Source organism: Cinclus cinclus, chromosome 13, assembly GCF_963662255.1.
Source record: "Cinclus cinclus chromosome 13, bCinCin1.1, whole genome shotgun sequence".
Lineage (NCBI taxonomy): Eukaryota > Metazoa > Chordata > Aves > Passeriformes > Cinclidae > Cinclus > Cinclus cinclus.
The window spans coordinates 13519782-13546148 of record NC_085058.1 but is presented as its reverse complement, the minus strand read 5'-3'; the positions used below and the strand labels follow the sequence as shown (position 1 = coordinate 13546148).

General features: G+C 41.0%; 1 protein-coding gene across 1 annotated transcript in view; it reads left to right on the top strand.

Annotated features, from left to right (window-relative positions):
• Positions 1–26367, top strand: part of ARNT2 (aryl hydrocarbon receptor nuclear translocator 2) — a 68190-nt gene that overhangs the window by 5379 nt on the left and 36444 nt on the right. Inside the window, exons 2-5 of the mRNA XM_062501196.1 lie at positions 331–378; positions 6013–6226; positions 8112–8325; positions 25274–25376. Coding sequence (XP_062357180.1) covers positions 331–378; positions 6013–6226; positions 8112–8325; positions 25274–25376 — 579 coding nt within the window. The remainder of the gene's footprint in view (positions 1–330; positions 379–6012; positions 6227–8111; positions 8326–25273; positions 25377–26367) is intronic.

The following is a 26367-nucleotide window of genomic DNA, read 5'->3' as shown; positions in this document are numbered from 1 at the left end:
AAATAAGGAAGATAATCTTCCTAGCCTGGCTGTGTAAGAAGTGAAGAAAGAGGTTCCTGCTTTTTGTGACTCCCTGGAGGAGCCAAATTGCCAGGCTGGGATTTGGCCTAAGGAAGAACTGGGCTCTTCCATAGCCTTAAGAAAGTTTGGGACATAAGTCAGCTGATGAGCTGCTCCTGGGTCTGGAGAGGATGAGCAAGACTAGAATCTTCAGTTGTGAACACCTCGAGGCAAGACACAAATCTAACAACACTGAGAACAGCTGGCTTGAATGTTCATGCTACCATTGCCAATGCCTTGATTGCTGATTTGGAAATCTTGCTTTTGCAGAATGGACTTTGATGATGAAGATGGGGAGGGGCCCAGCAAATTTTCAAGGTGAGCATTTACTGAAGAGTTGGCCAAATCACTGACTTTTTTTCAGTGGGGAAAGACAGCTGTCTCATTACTGATGCTTTAAAAGCAATATAAATATGGGTGAAGAACTTGCCAACAACTCAACCCAAGTACTAGTTATACTCTTTATCAGCTTCTTCTGAAAATTAGGCATTCTGGCCAAAATCTGCCTGATGTAGTTATTGGCTTACAAAGCTGACAGTGTGTACGTGACAATTTCACTCTGCAGCTATATTAAATGAAAAGACTTTCAGCTTATTATTTCAACTGCTGTAGATGAACTTTGGTTGTTTGATATTGCTGAAGTTGTCTTTCGGCCACTGAAAATGAAATTTCATTTCTAAGTTATTTCAGATGTTAATTGTTTGTTAAGACAATTTGACAGATCCTAGAGGTGGATTTTTTTTAAAGTTAATGAGGTTTACATTATGTACCATTAGGTGTAACTGAATGGTAAAAATTGACGGAAAAGTGTTAATTAACATGGAATATTCAAAGCTAGAAATAAACAGTAAATCCTCATTGCCATTTTTTCACTCTTTCCTTTTTTTTCTGGTCACACTGTTTGCAGTTTTGTTTTGTTTTGTTTTTGTTTTTAGAAACCAAGCAGCTGTAGTGAGGGGTGTAGATACTTCGATGCCTGTGGGTAACTGCTGATTATCCAAATTGTAATTGCAGCTCTGTAGAAGCAGCCATGTTGAAACACAGCTGTCACTGTAGGGTTTAACAGGGTTATTCCAGCCAGTCTGAAAGAGAAGTGTGCTGAAGATACACTGTGACACCATATCATCATTTACTGGACAAGACCAGCAGCGTTCCTCTTTGGTTGATGTCATTTACAGAACCAGTCCCTGGTGTTAAAACTGGTGATTCGGGGGCTTAGTCCTAATATTTGCTAAAAGACACATGTTAAGGGAACAAGATTTGTCAGGAATGGCATCTGATTTGTGCCTGCACAAGCATCAGGGTTTCTGGCTACACTGATACACGTACATTGGTCCTTCCCCATTCTGGTTTTGGCCTTTCAAAGTTTGGTGGTGGGTTGAGCCAGTAATTCCATTGCTTTTAATGGAGAGGTATGCTGTGCTGTGCTTAGACTCAGTTGATTTTAGGTGTCAGATCAAAATCTGATGTTTAAGTCTTAAATGCTGTATAGACAGACCCCAGATTGTTCTGTTTTCAGAGAGTACACAAAACCCATGCAGAGTCACCAGGGCTACATTCAGACATCCCTTTCTAGGTGTTCCCATCTCCAAATTGCTCACGTGACTTATTTCTAGCTTGTTTCCTTCAAAATTACTTATTTGCCAAAGAGCTGCTGTTTAAATGTTGAAGCTAGCCCAGCTGGCTTTGACTGAAGTGCCTGAAGGAGCGTGTGTGCAGAGGTCAGCTGGGAGGCTGGAAGGGAAGCAGTAGCTGGAAGCAGTAGCATCTTCAGCCCAGTCAGGCAGAGGAGGATGAGTAGACAAGCCCCAGGCTCGTGGGAACACAGGAGTAGTGGTGTTAGCACAGTGCTCCATGGGAGGTAACACACTCTGCTTCTCAGGGCTTCCAGCTCAGCTCAGGTATCCCTGCATGACACCTCATCCTCACACAGAGCCTGTGCATGTGCTTCCCTGTAATGTTCCCATTCCTCACTGAATTGGTCTTTTTGCTGAAAATTACTTGGACTCAGTCTGTTCTCCGGGGCAGAGTCAAGGGGAATAAAGTTGCATTGTCACTTGAATGTTTTGAGGGTGCTGGTGTTGAATACAACATAAAGAAATACAGCTCAAGACTTACTTAAGTTTTGTCTTCACTGCTCGAATGAGGAACTTGCATAGGTGAATTTCTTAAAATCTGTTTTAATTCATTTCAGACAAAAAAAACCCAAAAAATTCATTATTGATTTATTAGAAGAGGAAAAACATGCTTATTTAGGCTGTATTACTTTTATACCTAATACATGGCACCATAGGCTGTCTGTTGTAATAAATGGCATCATTTTGGACAGGTGTAATATACAAAATCTCATTTAACTGTTCTTGAGCAGTTACGGTCTTCGCTTCTAGAAGAACCATTACCATATTTTTGTGTTTACCAAAACATGCTGTGTTTTGGAACTAGCAGTTTGGTTTCAAACAAATGAGTCTTTCCTTAACTGTGCTAGCAAAATCTAATTTCAAATGATTGGTGAGTTTCTTAGGAAAGAGGAGCAGCATGTAATTTTTTACTGAGATGTCACATTGCTGCCTGTTTTTGGGACAGTGCTTCAGAAACAGTGAAGCTTTGGTCCCACAGGACAAAATTCCCATTAGTCTGGATTTCCTCCATAAAGGTGCTGCTCAAACATCACACATACCTGGCTGGGCATCCAGCTTCTGTGGATTTGAGTAGGAATGAGGTACCTGTTTACTTCTAGAGAATTAAGCCAGTTTAAATTTCACTTCTGTTTACCCAGCAGTTTCACCTGCCTGCCTGCCTTTTGCCAGCCTCCACGACAGTCAGTACAGTGTCTGTACCTGCAGAACTTTTTCCTGGAGGCTCCCTTACATAAGGCATCACCCTTCAGCCCTGTCTCTGCCCTCCCATGTTATCTGCAGACCATCAGTGCCCTCTGCTGAATGGAGGGAGCTGTGGTTGCAAGCTGGAACAGACACAGCCTGTTCACTTCCAGCACAGCAATGAATATTTCATGGCCTGCTGTGGATAGAAGCTCACTGGTGTTTTCTGTACCTGGTGCTGCTTGTTAAGTTTCCCAAGAAATCAGTGTATGTCAGTGTTTGCTTAAATCCTCTGAAATGTGTCTTCTGTTTTTTTAAATATACAAATGAAGTTTCTGAATTGGCATGGCTTGGAAGTATCAGCAGATTCTGTGTTTTCTTTGCTCTGTCATTCTCATTCACTTGTTTTTCTTGCTGTTATTTGTAATGGTTTGCAGTTGTGAGTTTTTTTGCTTTCTGCTGTGTGTTGGCTATCATGCAATGCGTAACCCCTGTTGATTGATGTACTATCTTTTGTTTCTAGGTATGATGGTGATCAAATCACTGGTGATAAGGAAAAGTTTGCAAGGTAGGCGTGTCCTGTAGAGCTCTTCTGCTGAGAGAAAAGAGTTGGATGTTCGTGTCCAAAAAACCTCAGTACGTGTGCCCTAGCTTAGAGAGATGGTTATTTTGTTTTAGGTCAAAGTACTGCTGGCACAGAAAGGAAAGGTAGGAAAAGGGGAAGTCAGATATGGTTTGCCACCATTTTTCTTTTATATACTGATCTTTTGGCTGTTCCAAAATTGCTTGAAGTCAGAAATACAAACCTTTAGTGGTTTTGGATCAGCTCCCCCATATCCCAAAATTGAATGTCCCTTCGTAATGTCTGTATAAAAGCAAAGTTAGAAATGACAGAATTAGGACATTATTCTGTATAAGTTTGTGAATGCCAGGGTTCCTGGGACACACACTTTGGAAGAGGAGCACAGCCCTTCTTTTTCTTTTTAAGGATTTAAACTTGAACTAGTTTTAGGAAACTTTTGGGGTATTGTCTACTTGAACATTTCCACAGCCACAGTAATAGACCAAGATGCTGTTACTTTCTAGCTTTTAAGATCATAAATGAAATAGACTGTTGGGATACTCTTTTTCTCTCAGGAAGTTTTACAGTCTCTTTGTTTAGTCCCTATAATGCTTTCAATTGCTTTCAATGTCCAGAAGTACTAAAATACTTGAGTGGTAGAAAATGTATTATGCACTTATAAGTGTGAAATGTATCTTGAATCTATGTCTGTTCTTTGTCTCTCTCTCTCTTTTTTTTTTTCTTAACCACCGCTTCTGTGAAAATGCTGAACTTAGAGCAAGCTTTCATCATGTAAAAATGCTTTTATCTTCCCCGTGTCCATATTTATCTGCATGTACCAGCTGGCATGTACACACGTGTGCTCTGTGTACATGTGCACTGTCACACCAGCTGTTCTGCTTGGTGTGTGTATGATCCAACCCCCCTTGTTCCCTCCTACATCTGTGCAGACCCACACAAGGGCTGTTCCTCAGCCAGCTGAAATCAAAGGTGCACTATTATCACTGGACAGTGACCTCAGGCAAGGCTTGGCTGTAATTTACTGAGCAGCCATGGGCTGGATTGTAGCTGGAAATCCATAGCTGGATTTTCTGCGTATCACACAGTAAGCATAGGAATGACAGCTCTGCATGTGGCCCTAACAAGTGGTGTTTCTGCAGACTGCCTCATGCATGTAACACCTGTATGTGCAGGGGCAGGATACCCAAAGCAGGACAAGCCCTTGCATTCCTCTATTTCAGGAAGCAGCATACAATTTTTTCCTGCATTTTAAGGGAAGGCTTCATTCCTAAAAGTAACCAAAAAGTGTGCCAAGCCTAGCTTCTGCTTTCATGGTGAGTCTTCATAGCACTCAGCTCCAAAGAATGTTGCAGTTTCTTTTAATGCTGTGTTATCACATCAGTCAATGCTGATGGAGTCTCCAAGTGACCACCTCTCACATCTTGTTGGATCAACCAGCGATCCCACAAGACAATGCCATGCACAGCTCATTGAAATCAGTGGAAGATGCTGCTTTGACAACTGAAGCATCATCTACCTGTCGTGTACTTGTATTTAGCTGCCACCTGACAGGTACAGTATGAGAAGAATAAGTGCTGGGCACTGAAGCATTCTAGGTCCATTTGGACCATTTCAAATGTATATATTGGTGTGATTCCTTAATGCTAATCAAGCAATGGTGATTTCCAGAATGGGAAAACTGAACTCTGAGATGTTTATCTCTGAAAGATTCTGGTGGGTGTCCATTTTGGGATTTCTCAAATTTGACTCACCACCTCAACCATATGATTCCTCTGAAGGATGACAACATTGCAGCCTAGCCCAACTTGGGGCAGCATCAAGTACTGTCATTGTTGCTTCTCTGCTGTGCTAAATTGTCCCTGAATATAAATTCCGGTCTGTGTCTGACAAGCCAGATGTTTACTTGTTGTCTTTCATACTCCTTTTATTTATTTATTGGGATTATTTTTTTGTTGTTGTTTGTATGTATTGTTATCCCATATATGGTCCCTGTGCTGCAGTCTGATCCTGCAGGCGTGTAGTGACTCCCTGCAGGGATGTGGCAAGTTCCAAACAACTTTGTTTGGGATCTATGTTTTCACCAAGTGGATTTTTTCATAAGTCAGTGCTGATGTTTCCTGCTGACCTGATTTAGTTGTTAGTGTGAGTTTTCCTTTAAAGGACACCTTGTATAAGCAGCTGAGAGATGCATCACAGCAAATCTGGGAGTTTGACTGGAATTGGCAGATGTCAGTTCCTCACATATTTCTACTTCATTTTTGTCCTTAAACCAAAGGAGATGAAACTGGTTAAGAGATTAAGGCCACAAGCCAATAGGTAGAAATACAGGCTCTTTTCACAGCTATGGGCAAATCATATTTATCTGTCTGTGGCCTGGATTTTCTGTGTGTAAACTGAGGGATAACAGTGGTTGGCTTTGTAAAGCACTTTGCTCTCCTGGGGTGCAAACAGCAAAACAAGTGTGACGTACTGTGATTAATTACCTCCAATTCAGATTCTTACACCGCTCACATCTCTTTTTGTTGCTTTGGTGTTTCTTTAAATGCTCAGGGAGAATCACAGTGAGATCGAGAGGCGCAGGAGAAATAAGATGACACAGTACATCACCGAGCTGTCGGACATGGTGCCCACGTGCAGCGCCCTGGCTCGGAAGCCTGACAAGCTGACCATTCTCCGCATGGCTGTTTCCCACATGAAATCCATGAGGGGCACTGGGAACAAATCTACTGATGGAGCTTACAAGCCTTCCTTTCTTACAGAACAGGTAGAATTTACAAAACTGTTGGTGTTCCCTGTTTTTTTGGTCTTCAAAGGTGTGAGGAGATGCTGAGAGGGGTAGAGCCTCAACTTGGTCCTTCACTGTAGTGTAGCAGCTGGTACCAGCTACGTATCCAGGGTGTGAATAGAGACAGCATTTTTGTGACCTTTTGGTCTTGATCTCAACACTATGACAGATACTTCTTTTTGAAGAAGCAAATTGGCATTCTTATCGCTGAGGTCTGTCCACCTGAAAAATAAGTCACTGCCTCACAGAAAGGAATTTTCACCTCCAGATCTGGGTTCTTTCCGTCCTAACAAAGATTCTCTAAAATAAGTAAAAATCAGTCTAGAAAGCCCTGCCTCTCTCTCTGGGGATTAGAGAAAGGTTAAAAACATCATTTAGTCTTAATGCTGGAGTTGCCAGCAGCTGAACTGGGCAGAGATGAATCCCATCTGTACTGGCTGAGGTGCTTCCTTGGTTACATTTTTGATGGAAGAAGGAAGATGCACCCAGTGCTTGAAGTAAAACTCTGTTTACTGAGCACACTGAAAATTCCTACCACCTCCATTGTTTTTGAGGTCCTATGGGTGTAATGTTCATTTTTGTGGTCTGAAGTGATTTAAGCACTTACACATGGAACTTATGGATGGAGACAATACTTCTTCCCTTTAGATAAACAGCAGCTGCTGCTGACCCCTCAGTGCTCACGACTGCTTATTCCAGCTCTCCTGGAGTGTGTTTCTGGAGGGACTGTGCCATTCTGCTGGTGGCACACCCTAGTCACTTCTCATTGCAGTTTTTTTTCTTTTAATTTTGCAGAATTATAGAGTTTGTTTTAATATTTTTAAATAATGTGCAAAACTGGTTATACTAGCCTCAGTATAGTGTGACCAGCTGTGCTGTGGGTTTTTTTGTATGGTCAGCAGTTCAGAATCAATGTGCTTTCCCTATAACAAAGCAGCAGAAGTTGACAGTCTGTTGAGTGTTTCTTAAGATGAGTTATCCATTTCTTAGTAGTTTGCCAGATTTTTATCCTCACCTTATCAGCTAATAACTACCACTTGCACACTAACCCTGCTGAGTTGTCTCACCTGGAATGGGACTCAGGTTTTCCAGAGCTCTGTGTTTGAGTTCCAGGTGCAGTATCTTAAGCTCTGGTGGTCACTGGAGCCACCAGAGGCTGTTTAAGCTTCTTTTCCAGGAATTGGAGTGGTAGTTGTCATCCTTTGCCATGAGAGGTTTTCAAGCTCTGCCAAGGAAAGGGAGTATTTCTGGGTGATGCTGAGCCTTCATATTCACAGGCTGAAAAGCAAGAAGTAATAGAACCTTCTTGTGTAAGGGCTCAGAGTCCCTAATGGAAGAGGAGGCTGGGGATTCTTTCCTCATTCCCATTACACTTTCTGCTTTCTATCCAGTGACTCTTTAATTTACAAACAGAGCCCATCCTGAGCAGGGCCAGGGGAACCAAACTAGAAAGTCTTATTGGTTTCTTTCCAATTAAATTATTCAGAACATTTAATTAAGGGATGAGTTTGCCATGATTTAGAGCTGTTCATTTCCTCTGTTTGTACTCGGAAATATATTTTTATTTTTTAATGTTAGATGCCTATCACAGAGTATGCAGTGAGTATTAGTTGTTTATTTTCCTTAAGTGCATAGAGATTACCAGATGAAAGGCAATAACAGAAAATAAAATGTTGTTTGTTATTGAGATGGGCAATTTATGCCTTGCTGCAAGTTTGGTTGTATTGTTACATCAGTGAAAAATTTTATCTGGGTTTTGATCAACTACTAAGATCACAAGAAAACAATATTCTCTGACAGTGACAGACATTATATTTAATTCCCTTTTCTGGCTGGCATTCTAATCAAATCCTTTCTTTGGAAGGAACTGAAGCACCTTATCCTGGAGGCTGCAGATGGGTTCCTGTTTGTAGTTGCAGCTGAGACAGGAAGAGTGATCTATGTATCAGACTCTGTGACTCCTGTGCTAAACCAGCCTCAGTCTGAATGGTTTGGCAGCACTCTGTACGAACAGGTTCATCCAGACGACGTGGAAAAGCTGCGAGAGCAACTGTGTACATCTGAGAACTCTATGACAGGTCAGATATGTCTGATGTATGGTTCTGTGTGTTCAGGGTCCCTGGAGAGCTTTTCCTGACATTCAGAGTGCCTGGTGTAAAAATCTGGTTAAAGTGAAACTCAGCAAGATTGAGCTGTTTGCTTGCAGGCAGTACAGTAATATAAATCTTCTTTTGAGTGACTGTATTTTGGTTCCTATTCATTTGACTTCAGTCAAACCACCTTTGTGTAGCTCTGCAATCAAACTCTGGTTTGGAATATGGATTGTTCTCAGGCTTGGTCTGGAAATCAAGATTGTTTTCATTTCATCCTCAATGAACTTGTGACTTCTTTACAAGTATGTGTTTCTTCAGGGCAGTGCTTAATTTGAAGTCAAAAATCATACTTTAGACTTTTCTGTTTTCATACAAGTTCCTTGTGGTTTGCTAATTGGAATCTTGAGGGGAAAAAAATCCAGTGTTTGGCAACTGAAAATATACTGGATTTTAATCATGAGGCTCCTGTGCAGTAGTGTAAGTTACCTGTAAGTTGATTACCTCTCATGTTGCATGTAAAATTAAACTTTACTCATATCTCCTCTGCTTTTACAATTATTCATGCTCAAAGCTGCCAATGGGAAACTACCTTGTCTTTAATAGGATATGTGTATGTTAGAGCTGTGAGAATTAGCTAAATCCAGTTGTAACTCATACTTGGAAAGGAGGGAACTTAACTTCTCTTTTTATCCTTTACGTATTATGTTTATAGCTAAAGGAAAAAATGTGGGGGATAATATTCAAAAAACCTCTGATCCTTGCAAAAGTCACATAGTTTCTCTTTGCTTTAGTAGTTAAGATTTCTGACCTGGTTAGCTGGAAGTTTTGTTGTGTTTCATAACTCAAAGGACACTGATCCAGTTTTGAGTGAACCTGCACACTGTTTACAGCTTCCATGTCAAAACAGTGCCAAATTCATGATTTCCCGTGGTTTGAATGTGATGTGGTTTTGGCAGAGCTTTCATGTATTCAAATTGGAAGCTCAAAGCAAAATTCTGTGGTGAAAATCCAGATGGACAGAAACCAAGTGAACAGTTAGGGGAACCTGCACAGGGCAAAACAGCTGAGTTGCATACCACCAGACTTGCAAAAGAGCACAACCACTGTTTTTATTATGTAGCCTGTATTACATTTTAACATACATACCATCTTGTCCAAGAAGCAATTACTCCAGAGCCTCAGTGAAAAGTCATGTTTTGACTTCCAAAAGTGCTCAGTTATGGGACTTAACCTGCTCAAACTAGAGCTGGGCTAGACAAATGCAGAGCACTTCTGAAAACCCAACTCTGTGTTTTTTCCAGCCTTAGCAATGAGCTTTTTTTCTGCGCTGTATTGGTCTGTAGCCAGTGGAGAGAGAAGTTCAATAGTATTTATAGAGCTAAATCTTTTCCCTGCCTGAATCTTTTGGAGTTGTCAGATTGACACAGAAGGCCTGTAAATGTGGTGTACGTGGTCAGCTGAACATTTTCCCAGCATGAGGAAAGCAGGGTCGCCTGCTCAGCTTTTTGAGCAATTTTGTTTTAAAGGTGTGGCTGGTGAAGTGCAGTAATTTTGTGTACAAGTAGTTCTGTCAGTTTGTGGAGCATATAGATAACCAGAAATTTCTAGATTTATTATTTTTAATTTGTATTTCCTTGACTTCACAAGGTACCATTACATAAGAAGCAGTCTTCTATAAGAACTGCCTGTCCAGCCTCAATTTGTTTATAAGCAGCAGGCAGCAGGACTTCAGCACCATCACTCTTGCTTCTTTGAGATACCTTTCTAGGAGAAAGGTGATTGTAGAGTCCATTCAGCCACTTAACACTTCCCTTGCTGTAACACAGGCCATACTGAGAGCAGCAGCTTTGTAACAAGTACTGAATGAAATCTGGCAGTGACCTGAAATACTGTGTGTCTTAGTGACATTTTAAAAGATGTCAAGGAGGCAAATGTATTTCCTCTAATTTAGTGTTCATTAAACCAAGTTTTCCTTGGCTTTCCAAAGGCATGTTTCATGCTGAACAGAGGGCAGTGTAGAGCTTGAAAGTGATGGAAACTGCCAGCCAGGCAGCTGCATCTGAAACATTTTTTGCACAAAGTGAAGTTCACTTCAGGCAGTAGGAATATCCTCATCTTTCAGTGATGTCTAAGCACAGGATGTGCTTAGGGAAGATTTTCAAGTGAAAGTGTAACAGTATGTTATGATTTTTAATTTTGCTCTCTTCCTCAATGTCTCAGGGTCTGTTTTCTCAATGCTATAACCTCCCCCTTCAGCCCTTGAGCTGGGAAAGCAGTGCCAGCATTTTGACTAAGGAGAAATTTCACTTGCCCTGCAGCAGGTCTGAGCAGTGTCCTTTGGTTGTAGTTGTCTTATTACAAGTGCTAAACATTAGTGCAGTATTGCTGGGATTTTCCCAGCTCCTCTTTGCAGTCCTGCTACCCAGAGATGCTGCTCCAGACCCTGAGAGCTTGGGAAGCTGCCACTGCAATGGGGAGGGACAGAGAACAAGCCAGTGGAGGAAGTAGGCTCCCACTCACATTTCTGCCCCCAGGAATAAGGCTGGAACTGGGGCTGTGCTCACATGAGCATTTCTTTGGCAGTCACACAGCTTATGCAATCCTCACCTCATTTCACCCTCTTCTCCTTTGGCATTTCTGTGGTACTACGTATGAGTCACATCAAGGGGTTGACCTGCTGAAAGCTAAACTAAGCTAAAACCTATTGGTTTTGGTAGAGACAAGTCTTTGGCCCACCTTATCATGGGATTTCTCAAACACTTCTGAGTGACGGGACTTCAGGAGCTGTAAAATGTATGTCAAATTGAAGTGCCTGTTAATCATGGCCTCAACCACATAGTGTGTTTGGGGAGTTAATTGCTTGATCTTCCTTGAAATCTTAGGATATGGGGAAAGATGGATAGTTTCTATTTAATTTTGTGTCCTTGGAGATTTTATTCCCTAGAAATGGAACAATTGTCTGCTTGTTTGTTGTGCATTAATTGCTAACACATTGTAACAACAGGAAAGCTGAACTGTGAAGTGTATGAACAGTTAGAAATGATCTAGAAAAGAGCAGCTGAGCTGTGATGATGGCAAGAAATTGAGCTCCCAGGAAGTCTTTATGTGCATCATGTGCATGATTAATCAGAATGGGCAGATATTCACAGTGTTAATTCATTTTCTCTCTTTGTTCTTGAAAATCTGCAGATGTCAAAACAAGTCACTTTAAATATGGATGAAGATCAGATCCCACAGGAGGATCCAGTAGCAAAGACCTCTTTGTGCTTAGGGTGCACTGGTGGAACTTGGTGGATATTGAATTCAGGTGCAGGCTCAGTTCCAGTGCAAGTGAGAGACTCAGTTGCAGACAGCAAATCTAATGGCACAGGGAACAGACAGAATTTAGATTTAAGTGCCGAGGAAAACCACTTCTGAAGAATTCCCTCTGCTACATTACCTTTCAAAAAAATGACTGAGCAAGTATTGTAGTAGACTGTCCTCCTGTTAAAATACAGTGCTCTAGAGCACTTTGAAAGACTGATTTCTACAAATCTAATTCTCCATAAGTAGTTCATGAAAGACTAGAGTGATGAATACAGACACCTCTGTATGGTTGCCTGGAAATACTGCCAGTGATTCCATGATGTGTCTGAGATGTGTGTCAGGGCTGTAAGATCTCTGTTCCTGCACCCAGCATCTCCAGTGGTGCAAATGGGAAACACCCAGGTTTGTTATCTTCAATCTTGGGCTGCAGGCAGCACAGCACATAGAAATCAGCTATAACATCTCCCTTCAGCCTCACCCTCTCTGCTTAGGCCAGGCAGGGAGCAGGGTATGTCATCCTACCCATGACACAAAGGCTCCTCAGGACAGTCAGGTTCCCTAGGAGTCCTTGCAAACTGTTCCAGCTGAGCAGTTAAGGCGTGCTGAAAGTGCAGAGCAGCGACTGCAAGAAAATGATGGGAACCAGAACCTCTACAGCTTTCAAGTGATTTAAAAATGACTAAGTCATTTCACTTGCTAGCTGACAAAGATTAGTTGAGGTTACTTCTGGACAGAGCTTGTATGCCAAGCTTAGTTTAGTCTTGGCATGATCTTTTATTGCCATATTTTCTAAATGTGACAAAGTAGAACTTCATGATGGAAATGGTGACTGACCACAGCAAAAATTGAGCTGATAGGTATCCCTTGAGAACAAAAGACCATTGTGTGACAATTTTCTGTGGCTCATGTATATTATGGAAGCATCACTCCATGTTATACAAGCATAGATTTGGACTGGGGAACCTGTCTCACAGAACCTTCTAATAACATGTTGTCTTGCAGTGATGATTTCAGCTTAGGCAGTTTTCTGTCCAGCTGCAAACCCTTATTACCAAGCAGTTTGTAGACACAGCCACAAAATCCAGATGTTGTAGATAGAGTCAAATTGTAAGAATGAGAAAACTAGTGTTCAGCTTGAGAGAGGGAAGTGCCAGAGACCAGGGGCTCACCAGTGGAGAAGCAGAGTAGGCATTCCACAGCAGTGAACTGATTAATGTGAAAGAGAAGATTAGGGATAACTTTTCTCCTCACATAATCTTCCTGAAAATCAGCACAGGATTTTTTTGTGCTGTGAGGTGCCTTATACTGCCACGTCTGTTTTCCAGCTCTGATTTCTGCATGATCTTTCTTAGGAGGGGGCGATTCTCATATTGACAACCAGCCAAGTGAATGCAAATCTGTTTTGAACTCTGACTTTCCATGAATTATTTAGAACTCCAGCTGATACAGAGAAGAGCCGGATGAGACTCCTGGCTGGCTTCTCAGATAAAATTATCCAAAGAAATTCAAAGACTGAGTTGAGGCATGACAAGAAACACAGTCCTGGCAAATACAATCCTGTTCTGCCTTAAACATCATCATCAGTAATAGTAAAGCTCATGTCTAATGGAAAAGTAATATATTATCGAAACAATATATGGGTTGAGTTCTGCACTCTATTGGCAAACTGCTGTATTAGTTTCTCCACATCCACTTAAAAATTGGATCACCCTATTTATTAAAAAAGGGGGTAAAAAAAGTCTACTGCAGGTATTTGTGCCAAAAGTTCTATACCAAAAATATATTGTCAGAAGGTCTGTCTTTATTCTGTCTTTTGTGAACATTGAGATACTTGTCAAAGATTGGTATTTTGCTACTCAGAGCTCTTAACACTGCCTGGGAAAAAAAATGGAAAGCAATAAAAAATCCCTTTTTTCAGGGAAGCATATTTTTGCTGAGACAGTTGACTAAGCAAGAAGCTGTCATAGAGCTCCTTCGGGACTTTGTTCTGTAGCCTTTGGTTCTGAAGAGTACATTTTTCAGAGGTTTATGCATGAGAAAGACACTCTGCATGTGAAGGACTGTTTCAACTGACAGCACTTGATTTCTTTATTATTATTTTTTTTTTCTTCTGTCTGTGAGCTCTTTTAAGTACATGAACCCTAAAGAACCATCTGTCTCTGAAACGTGCCCAGCCCAGCAGATTAGGAAGTCAGAGAACAGAGAATTAAAACCAGATCCCAGCATTTTTGATTTTAACATCTTAGTACAGGATGACTGACCTAGTAAGACTGTTGCCTCTGGGCAGGTAGGGAATGAGTTGTATAATATTTTGTTTATAGAGAGTAAATGTGCTTTTTGTCCCAGGATAAAACAGAGGTTTTCACTGAATGTCCATGAAGCATCACAACCTGTAGAGTGAAAACAAGCAGGCACCCAGTAAACAACACACAGCAAAGCTGGTGGGATGGGGAGGAGAGAAAGTTTCCATGTTCTGAATTCTTTTATGTCTCTGCAGAACTGTCCAAGACTTGACTCAATTTTTTATGGGATTTTCCACCCACCCACACATACCCACACAGCCCCCACTTTATTCCTTGGGGTGTTGCAGGCTGGAGACAGCTGTGTCAGGATTATTGTACCTGCAAAGGAAGGTAACAGAGATTTCTGAAAATAGATAATTCAACACTGTGGTTGCCATGAAATAGAAGGAACAGTTCTTGAAACACAGTGCCATGTATAGAATGTATATGAGTGATTGATGTGAATGGCGTATTTCAGGTTCCAGTTTGTTTTTTTCTGTAGAAAAAGCCCATTTTGGCAAGGCATCTTTTTGTCTTTTAAGTGTGAAATCTGGAAAGAGATTTGCCTTGTTGTTGACGACTACCAAATCATCATGTGATACCTGTTTTTCAGTTGAGTTATGCGGTCCCACTGGCATTGTGGAGAGTGAAGAGGATGTTTCAGATGTGAGACTTTCCATCCACACCAACCCATTGCTGTGCCGTTGTTCCAGAGTAGAAGACCTGCCCTCATTTTTATGGACTGCTTGTTCTCATAGCAGGAAGGTCACAGTGCCAGCCAGAGATGGCCTAAGAACTTGGGCAGTGCCAAGCATAGGAATTTGTGGATTTTCAGCTTAGTCTGTTTAGCCTGCAGGATTTTTACATGCAGGATGGAGGAAATGAATGTCCTGCTTCTTCCATCCCCATTCTGTTTGTAAGTAAATGAATTAGTGCAGGAAACAAGGAACATGTAACTGTAGGGCATCCTAGAGTGCCATTCCTGCCCTTTGACACACCAGACAGTAACACAGAAATAAGACAAAAGCACAGTCTGCTCTCAAAAAATTGGTACTTTCAAATGATCATACTTTAAATGTATGGTACATTTAATCTCTCAAACATTCCAAGAGAATTTTGTTTTCCTTTGGTCTCTAGAACTGTTTCTGGGGGAGAAAAAATCCCAAATGTTGGGAGAAGCCAACTATGTATAAAGCAGTTCAAAAGCAACTCCTACACAAACACAGTGACCCAGTGGTCTCCCTGCTGCTGACACATTCCATTTGGGTGGATAGTACTGAAAGGAAAACCAGTGATAATAAATTGCATTTTTTTTAAATTACTTTGGTAATTATAATGGTGGTTTAAATAGGTCAGTACATGCTTTTACCAAAACAAGGAAACAATTTTAGCCTAGTACTCCCGAGACAAACTTACTACACCTGATTAGCATCAGGGAATGCTTTTAGGGTGAATTTTCAGGTGTTTGGACATGCACATGCAAGTGGGTTTTGTGGTTGCTGTTTCTATTCAGTCTTCACCTTGAGTTTCCCACTTGGAAACTGCTTCATTCTTGGGTGTGTTATTACAGATGTTGGACTGGATCACTTTCCCTTGCTGGGTTTCAAGGGTGGCAGGTATGTCTTTCATGTTCAACATTTGCTCAACCTCCTCTGTTTTGTTAAACACCATAAGATATATGGAGTCAGTGGGGCTTTCCCCCCTTTCAAAAATACTGGTATTTTACAAATACCTGAACAACTTCTTTGGTTAACAATAAAACAGTCCAAGTGTGCCTGGAGAGTTTTGGCACTGGCAAACTTGGAACCTTCTCAGGTACTTCAGTGCTCTGATGGCAGCAGATGCTGGGAGAAGGCAGCCTTAACTTCTGCCTTGTGGAGCAGGAGCTTTGAATGTTGTGCTGTCTCAATGAAGTCAATACAAGGCTCTAAAATATTTTATTGGTGATGAGTTGTAGTAGCAGCCTAGGGAGGCGTGGGGAGGAGGGGTGCCTTGTCTGTAGTAGTGTTCCAGCCATAATTGTTTTATCCCATGCTGCTGTCATCTCTCCATCCTTAGCTGAGGCTCAATTCTGTGGCAGCAAAGACAGCACTTCTTGGTCTTTGATCCTTCCCTGGCCTTCCACCAGCTTGCTGAGACCATGGCTCCCACTTGCTCGTCTCTGATACTCTGCAGGGAGTGCAGCTCACACCCAGAGTGGGAGCATGGCCCACAGGCAGTGTTCCTTAGTTTGATGTGGTTTATTGCAGTCCCTGGGATGTGAAATTATGTCATCAATTATTCTTCTTTCTGTTTTCATCGTGTGGAGACTTTTGCATGTGATTAAGTGTCTTGAGTCTTCAAAAAGAGAATTAAAACTTACAATGGATGTTTTGCCTCACACACCTTTTTTTAATTGAACTAAAGAAGTAGCCTGTAAAAACAGCTAGACAGCATTCTTGAGCTTTTTTTCTCCTCCCTCTCCTTCCCTTCTCATGTGTTTAAATTTAAGTCTGTCCACAGCAAAGTATCTTACAAGGTCATCTTGTGGTCATTATTTCCTCTAATGAACTATTCCATAGTGTGTCACCAGAGCCAGATTTCAGAACCAGACAATACTAGTATTTACTAACAAAACATAAATCCCAGTTATTTGAGTTTGATAATGAAGCACAAATAATATGGAATGCCAGGAGCTGAAGCTTTTTTGGCAGAATGGCTTTTCAGTAAAGCTTCTTGCTGAGCATCCAAGTGAAACAAATGGATTAGTTTAGAAGCTACTTACAACCTTTATGTATTGATTTATTATGCAACTGTGAATGGTAAAAGAATAAATTACGTATTCCAGTCTTATTTTTGATAGCTGTTCTTTTGTGGGAGTATCTGCTGATGGTGCTTTGGAGTTTCTGGGGTTTCCATCCCTTGTTCTAGAAAGTCTGACTGTCTTTTGAAGAGCTGTTTGTACATTGGCAGGTGTTACTGGGATAGTTTTCTCCAGCTCAGTCATTCCTTCAGGTACATCTGATTTTTGTGACAGAAGGGCTACTCCAACTGTCCAAATCATGGAGCCATGAACTTTGTCATAGTTACTTGTTTTGGGAATTAAAACACCTGCAGAGATCACAGATTGAAGCTGTGTGTTTATCTCTACAGAGAGCTTACACGTATGTATGGGTTTCAATAAGCTCTTTTACTTAATATTCTGAATGTGCCCCATAATTTCAATAAACATTCTTGAGAGTTCAAAGTACTTTTAGTTAAAGTGTTTTATGGGTTGATTTTTTAAAGGTTTTTTTTTGTGTTACAACTTGACTTTCAACATATGCTTTGAATATTTGCTCCAATTTCAAGTCCAGTTTTTCCAGGTCCATCAGCAGAGAGACTTGCATGTAATCTGTAACACTAGACCTTCAGATAGTCCCTTAAAATTAAATGAATAGAAAGACTGAAAAGCCCACATAGTTTTCTTTTAAATTGAATTAAAATTATGTGCATTTGCCCAACCCTGTGTAAAATGACATGATGCAGACTGGTTAGTCAAACATGAAGGCAGGCACAGCAGGGGCCTTTTGGCCTCGTGAGCTTTTATAATAACAAGTTGTATTAAGCAAACAACTGTGTAACATGAGGGGTTTCTTATTAAAAAATAAGAAGGGGTGAGAAAGCTTTTCAGTTTCCCCCTTGTGGGTTAGTGTCTCCAGCTGGTAAGTAGGAAGCAGACAGATATTTAAAAATAGGTGCATTTCAATTGCATTACTTCTTTGATTTATTTTTTTAACTTTGCTGTTGATTGGATCAACTCTTCATTCTATTGTAGGAATGTCATAAGTTGACTCTAATGCTTATACAACGCCTTTTGCAATTAGATGATGTAAACCTTAACATATTTTGAGAGGTTCAAGTAATCCCCCTGAGAAGCTAGGCTACGGAGGAGAGTGAGCTTTGATGGTTTATATTTATAATCATGGAATAGTTTTGCTTGGACAGGACCTTAAAGATCATCTCTGTCCATGCTTCCCCCCTGCCATGGGCAGGGGCACCTTTCACTAGACCAAGAGCTCCATCCAGCCTGGCCTTGGACAATTCCAGGGAACGGGCATCCACAGCTTCTTTGGGCAACCTGTGCCAGGACCTCACCACCCTCAGAGTGAAGAATTTCTTCCTCATGTCTAATCTAAACCTGCCCTTCTTCAGCTTAAGGCCATTTGTCCATGTCCTTTTACTCCATGCCCTTGTAAAAAATCTCTCTCCATCTGTCTTGTACTCCCTTTAGGTACTGGAAGGGGCTCTAAGGTCACCCCAGAGCCATCTCTTCTGCAGGCTGAACACTCCAGCTCTCCCAGCCTGTCTCTGTAGCGAAGGTGCTCCTTCCCTCTGAGCATCTTTGTGACCTTTGGGCTAATTAGTTTCAGATTTTATATTGATATATCCAGAGGCTACCACTGCAGGTAAATAGGACACTCAGCCTGTAGTCTTCTCTTGGAAGCATAGATTTAAGCTGATTAAGCATATAGATGTCGTGAGATTTTTATGGACTTACTGGAAATCACTGTGCATTATATTATTGAGTATTTTTATCTACAGCTGCAGCATGTTGAGAACTCTTGTTGGTCCTGGGAGCTTGGACCCTGTTCCTAGCTGATTGACTGCAGGCAGGAGAAATCATTCCTCTGGGTTCAGTGTCCTCACCTTTAAAATAACAGTAAAGGTGTAGAAGTCCTCTGGAGGTTGCTGTGGTGTCTGCTAACAGCAAATACCTGCTCCAAGCCAGTTGTTTATTTTGTATGTCAATACATTTATTTATCAGTGTATTGCAATGTAGTGTGAGTGCAGTGGGGTAGGGCTATGGGGCTGCTGCCTGCTGCAAGATAAAACAAGCATGTGAGGCCAGGGAAGCCCCAGCCTGGGAGATCTAAAGCAGTCTCATAACTTCTGGGTGGAGGCAGTGCCAGCTTTGGAGCAAGAGCAACTTAATTTTATCCCTGCCATCCCACGAGTTTCTTGGTTGGTTTGTGTGCAGTATGATCACAGCTGGGAATTCCTGTGTGGTCCCTGACATTGTTCCAGGCTGTGTGAGCTGACTGATTTTACAGTTCTACTGTATTCTCAAGGGATGTTTGTGTACCAATGTCCCCTTGTGTTGTACAGCAGGCTGGTAGGGTGCAATCCCATCCTCTGTAGAGTCAGGCCAGCTGGGAAACAAGAGTGGGGTGTATATATGGAGAGACCTTATTTGTACCTGCAGTGCTTCTTGGTCCTTGAAACTTCTGAAAGGATCATGATTTTAATATCACGGAAGATTTAGATTGCATCAGCCACCTCCACACGATAGGAACATGTCCATTTTTGTCACTCCTGCCACATCCTCCATTTCCTGAAATCCAGGGATGGAGGCGGTGGTTCTGTTCCGTAGAGGCTGTGGTACCAGTGAGGGATGACCTGTGCTACCAGACATCTTCCAGGCAGGACCAGGGGCTCCTGTACCACAGGGGAGACAGTCTGGAGAGCAGACCATTCACTCTTTGACAGATGTGAAGGAGGAATGTTTGAGTAAACAGGAGTATTAGTGGGTATTTTCCTGGGAACTGCACTGTAACCTTGGAGTGAGTGAGAGAGGCAGGCTGTAAAAATCAGCACTGGTAACTGGTGCCAGTCTTGTGGTTCTACCCTTAGTTTGTGATTTTAAGTTAGGATGGTCTTAAATTCACCTATGTTTTGAGTATTGATGTTGTTCCTATTGCTCATGTGTTTGCTTTCCATGAGGGGGCAGAGGGATGCACTTTTTTTCAGTATGGTTTTATTAGGATTGTATTCTTTGTTGTGTACTCTGATATGGGTATATGCATGGTAGGTAGAGTCTTTGCTTTTATGAGTCTTGCCTTTATGTAAATAATCAACCCCATAATGCTAAAAAAAGGCTGTCCATGTTTTGGGGGGTTTTTAAATTTGTATATTGTTCTATTTGTATATTGCTATATTTTTCTGGTTTGTATAAATGTGAGTTCCTGGAAGTAGAGTCTTCAAATACTGTGGTTGCAAGGCAGTTGTGATTCTTAATGTACTCTGTAATTTCTTTTATATTAGAATCCACAGGGTGGATGTATATTTATTACACTTAATAGAGCTTAAAGCACTTGCTGAGTTGCACTAAACATGAGATAAAATCGCATCACTTACAGTTGTGAGACGTACATTGTAAAGTTCTTTTATTTTGGTTTAATTGTTGAATTAATGCAGAGTAATTGCTCTGGCATAAGCTTATCAAGAGTAATTTAATACAAATTGATAAAATTTAGGCTATTTAGTCTTATTGGAGACATTTTGTTTATGCATTTGTAGTGCATCTGTTGTTTTGAAGAGGAACTCTGTCAGCTGAGCACCTCAGTGTAAAGCTGAATGCTCAGCTGTATTCAGTGCATATGTACAAACTGATAAATGGCAGTTTCAAGAAGAATTTCACCTTGTTTTCTTGAACTTGACTGTTTATCCCAAACAGTGACCTGGATCTTGATTCTCCACAAATTGTAGAACACTCAAGGTTTTTCAGTTGATCTTTTCTGCTAATTTCTAAAGTCCTGATATACTAATACAGAACATCACCACAGAAATCCTTTGTTCTCTGACCCTTCTGTTTGAGAGTGAGCTTACATTTGGAGCTGTGTTCAGCAGCAGCAGTACCTTGACCATCACTTTGTTGTTTTTTTAAAATCATTTCCTCTTGTTTTCATCCATCCTGGTCTTGCTTTTCCTGGTTTTATAGTGAGATAAAGATGGTTTTAGTTTTCATAAGGATTTTTGGGTGCAGTATTCCTGTGTTCTGTTTGTCTTCCGTGAGCAGCCTGTGGAGTATTTTTGATGAGCCCAAAGTCATCTTTTGTTATCTTGTCCAAACCAAACTTACTTTATCCTTTATTTTATTTTGCCTGGAAAGAAGTATATGGAGAATTGGTGGCTGAGAATAATTATGAAATATCTAACTTTGTATTATTATCATCTGAAAGGTGAAACTTGCTGGGTTGCTGAAGGTATTGAGGTCAAGGTGAGAATCCATATATTAATTCAGACTGTTTCCCTGTCAGGTCCATGATTCTGTGCAAGACAGGAGTCCATCTGCTGATGAGTTAGAGGGAAATGGAAAATTGTATCATGTACTTCGCCAATAATATTCTTGTGCACATGAGGCCAAACCAAATTTCTTCTGAGATCTATGAGCTGGGTTTTTCCATGCTGCATACTGGATGTGGGCACTGTATGCTTGTTTTAGACCAAACCATTTCAACTTGCACTGAAATTTTTGCAGAGGAATGCCCTTATGTATCACCCTTCTTTCTAGTTACAGACTGCAGCATTCTTAGGAACTGGGAATCCAGCAGAGAAAGCATTTGTGGTAGAATTAGGTGTTGAAGTATATGGAGTTTTGAATCAAAATAAACAAACAAAAAAAACCCAAAACAAAAACAAACAAACAAAAAAAAGGAAAAACACTAAAAAAACCCCAAAAATGTGGAAAAAAAGCAAAAAGAACATACTGTGATTACCAGGCTATAAACCTGAGCGTGCAGTGCATAAACATGGAGGAAAATTTTCGAACAAGCTGGTGCTATTGTGTGAAAGTGGATTTGAGCCAAATTCCCAGATTTGAAACCCCATGAACTCCAGTAGGCCCAGGCCAATCCTTGGTTTAGGTTCATCTCAAAACATTCCAAGCACACAACACAGGTTTGAACATTCTCTGTAGCAACTGGAGATCCAGAAGGGGAAGGTTTGTGCATAATGCAGTCACTGTTTGCACACACGAGGGGCACATCAGTGCCAGCGTGAGCATTTGCCCCCTTGATCATCATGAGAATGTTTTTAGAGCATCTTTTGAAAACACCCTGCAGGAAATGTTTCTGGCATGTGTCTGCAGTACTTGAATTTGTTCTCTCTTTACTGGTAAGAGCTTTATGTGGCTTCTCTAATTCTACCCAAATAATGAAGTTGCCCGTTGTCCTCACCTCCGTGTGCCTGTGTGCCAGCCCTTTCCTGTCACAGCAGCTGACATCAGGCTCCTGGATCACCCAGTGGTTTCTTGCTCGGAGAACAGCTGGTTTATTACAGGTTGAAGCAATACTGCCTTCTGGATGGGGACTGTAGTGGGGAGATTTCAACAAATTATCAATTATACCCAGACCAGCCAGAGAAATTTATGTGCCCATTTTAATCAGCATTGTGCTTTTTTGTTTGCTTTCTCCTTCTCAGCAGAGCAAACTCTGGTTTCCTCTGAATTGTGCAGCTGCTGTAAAGGGCAATAAGACAGCAGTGTCAGTCACAGCAGTGCTCCTGCACTTGCAGCATCCCAGGGTTGTGTCTGGAGCTGGAGAGGGGAAAAGTTTAACACAAAAATGAGCTACATGCAATTAACAGTTTATGGGGAAGCTCATAAGGGATCCAGCTGGTGTTGGCACTGGGCTGTTCAATGGCTCTTCTGAAGAAACTAGAAGGAGAATTTAAAAAGAATGCACAAATGCACTGTTCAGTTAACAGAAGTTATCAGAGCATCCTGGAATATTTCTTATTAATAACAATATAATTTCCAAGTTAAACATCAGATGTGCTTTGTGTTTGTCCCATGGAGAAACCTAAATGAGCATTTATCATGAGGATGCTGGAACAGAGATAAGAATACTTTATAATTCTGTGACAACTGTCATCATCAGGACATGCCACCTCCTTGAACTGAGCTGCCAGTGTGACTGAGGTGCAGTTTATGCCAGTTTGCTTGATTTAGTCTATTAATCTATAATTAATTAAAATGCCATATGTTGGGATTTAGCTATGATTAATATATAATTCTTCCTCTTTTTAATACAATTTGATCATAAGATTCTAATAATGGATGAGACACAAACTCCTTGTTCTATTTCAAAATCTGTAATATATTGTTAGAGCTCTACAAGGTTGACATATGAATGCTGGACTATTAAAACAAGCTGCTGAGAGAGCTTTGTCAAAGTATCAGTACAGCAAACATTTCTCTGACTCACATACCCCCTGCAGTGATTTTGTAAGTCAGGGCAAAATTTAGAACTCTATTTGTTATCTGGTACATATTTCAAAGACATTGCCAAACAAAAAGCTAAATTTAAAATCTCTGACTTTTGTTATTGGGGGTTCCAGACATGCCAAAGGAACATGTGTCAGCAGTTTTAGACTTAGTGGCCACATAATTGTGAAACATCCTTTATGTTTTGTAGTAGATGCTCTTGGATGATAAAAACAGGAAAATTTCTATTAGCTGTTTGAGTTACATTCACTGTCTCAGTGCTTTTTGATTAATATTGGTGTCTCTTCAAGAATTTGTATTGGAATGAAAAAAGAAAGTGCACAGAAAACAACTTTTTTCTTTTTGTGTGTATGACAAAGTTATTTTGCCCTAAGAGAAAATTGCTTTTAGTGGTTTGATTTGACTGGCCTCTTGACACAGCCAGCCATTGGATCCTGCACATATATTCTATCTTTATGTGCTTTATTGTGTAATGCCTTCATTTGTGAACAAGTTTGCCTCCTGCCTGATGGTATTTAATTTCTCTAAATTGTCTGATTAGCTGGGGGGGATGGGGAAATAGACTGTGCCTTTGGCTATAGAAAATAAGACAGACTGTTCAGTGCAGGGAAGGGAAGTGTGTTAGATCTTCAGATCCATCCTGCATCATGGGGTCAGCACAGCTGAGCTGGGAAATGTGGTGTGATTTCTTCCCAGCTCACACCTGAATCATAGCCCAGGATTAATATATGGCCCAGTGCTTTAAATTGAAGCACCTTTAGGAATTGTTCCCCAGGCTTGCTGACTTCTTAACCATCCGAGATACACCTTGAGGATAACACCAAATGGGATGTGACCTTCTGTTGCCAGGGATAACAAATAACTCCAGAAGGAGTTATCTGGAGTATACATTAAAACTAAAATCCTGCTGCCTAGTTCCTTATCTGAAAACTATTATGTAATGATTTCATTCCCATTCATGGGTGGAAGTAAATATTTGGAGGTAGAGTAATTCTGAATAGTGTTTGGCAGTAGGTTTATTTCAGAACTTAATTTTTGGACAGAGACTTTTAGGTCAGTCTGGTGAGGGAAACTTTGAATGTTTGCTGCATGTTTTCTTAATTCAGTACCGACAGAATAGGTGCCTTAGATTGCTGTAAACCTGGCTATTTATATCACACTGAAGGTTTGTATAGTTTCAGTTACTGAAAGATACTTACCTTAAACATGTGGGTTTGCTCATGGCCATGTGTTGTCAGCACTGGTGGCTGTCATTTAATTGCATGGCAGCTGTTCCACTTCATTTCTCTGGCCCACTGTCACTTCTGTGGCTGCATCCAGCCCTTGAGCATTGTGGATGTGGTCCAGTGATTCATTACTAGTCTGTGCTAGGTTTTGTAGTCATCTCTTGGCATTTGAGCTGTAGATATGAAAATCCATTCTGTTAGTTCTTTGGTGATAAGCAGAAGGATTCTGGGTGATACCCAGTGTCCTGATCTGAACCTGTCTGTAGTAATCAGTCTTCTGTTTTAAATGGAAATATTAATCTGTTAGCCCCTTCCTACCTTTGCATGCATTCCCTCTGTCCTGTCCTCTCTAGAGCTGACTTGGTGGCTGTCATCCCTTTTCCAAGCTGTGCCTGTGGTGTGATTCTGAGGGTTGTAGGGAGCAGGGTCAGGCCCTGGACCTTGCACAGGCTTATGTTGCTGTATGGTGAATCAGATCATTTCAGTGATCTGTCTAAAAATAAACTTTAGAAATGGTCTTGCTGTGTCAGTTTTTTAGCAACTTTAAAAGGGTCCCAGCACATGGACTGTTGTGACAAATCCTGTATCTCATCATCAGGGAGAAAAGTTTGGTCTTCTGTGCATCTCACCATCCTGACAGCTCTGACTGAGGTGGTGCTGTGGTGACTGTGTTCTGGATAGGCACAAGCACAGGGAAAGAAGTGCAGCTCTCAGGGGACTGATAAATGTTGCTTTATCCACAGTTCTGGTAAAGAGTGGAGCAAGCAGATCAAGTCAAAAGCTATGCCTGTTGTCATTGCCTTGTTGGCCTCCAGGCATTTGACTCTGCCCTGGAAGTTGGTCTTGGGCCAGCCAAGAAAAGAGCCATCATTCCTGTGACTCAGAGTCAACTTTGCTGAAATTGTTAGTTAAACCAGCACATAACTGATCCTCCCCTGTGAGACCAGGATCAAGATTTTTTTTGTTGTTGTTGGTATTTTTTCCCCTAACTGGGTTAATGGCATTCACCTCATGAATTTCTTGTTATCTTAGTTTCTAGTAAATGGAATTAAATTTATGTACTGAACATCAGTTGATCTCCCTGGCATTTCTAGGACGAATCCTGGACTTGAAGACGGGGACAGTAAAGAAGGAAGGTCAGCAGTCCTCAATGAGAATGTGCATGGGATCCAGGCGCTCTTTCATTTGCAGGATGAGGTATGCATTTACCCTGTGTTCCCATAATGGTTCCAGTCCTGTCTCAGCTTAGACTGCAGACATTTTGTTGCACTAATTTGGCCTTGATTTCAAACTGAAGCTGTAATGACACACTCCCATGAAGTATTTCTAGGGTCCTTGCTTTAGGAACTAGAGTGGAACTGAAACTAGTTTTCAGTAAACAGTAAATGACAAAACAGCACCTCATTTCTGTTGTAGTTTTTCTAATCAGTGTGGGCTGTAGGTTCCTTTTTCCAGAGATCTTCATGACAGCTTCACCCCTGGATTTTCGCCATTGTCTTTTCTAGTAAAGTGACTCAAATTGATACTTTGGGAACAAAGTTTTCGCAAGTGTAATGAACACCCAGCTCATTATGCTTTTTCAGCAAATCAAGAATATTAAAATAATCTTGAAGATAAACAAGAATTTGGTTGAAAACCTGCCAGCTATGCAGGAATTAACCTAAGCCTGGTATGAATTAATCAGATGTCAGCTGGCTGATGCTGGATAAATGAGTAATTTTTAGAGGGATTTTGATTTTCAGTTTTCCAACTTCTCCTGCAATGTTTGGGCTTCTTTAAAGAGATTTGTCTGCCCAGTGCTTTTTTGGGGCTTGTGAGCACTTCTCTTGTTTTAGTGCTAACAGGCTAAAATGCCTGTTGCTATTTATTGTAATAAATTTTTATCTGTGGTTAGGAGGAGAAAGTGCATAATTGCATCTGTAGGCTATGTCCAGTATAGCTGATAACAGCACTGCAAAATTCATTACAGAATGAAACACATAAAGCACAGTATTTGACATGTTAAAGTACAGATACCTGTACTTTGGTAATGTGGTGGATTTTTTCCAGTCCTGTGAGGATGCTGAATGTATGGCTCTTGGGTGCCTTTGTAAGGTGTTTATAGACTTTGTACCTGTTTGATCAGACTTCAGAGATTTAGAACCTTTTCCCCTGTTAACTGGGAGGAAAGAAATGCTGCCCAGCAGAG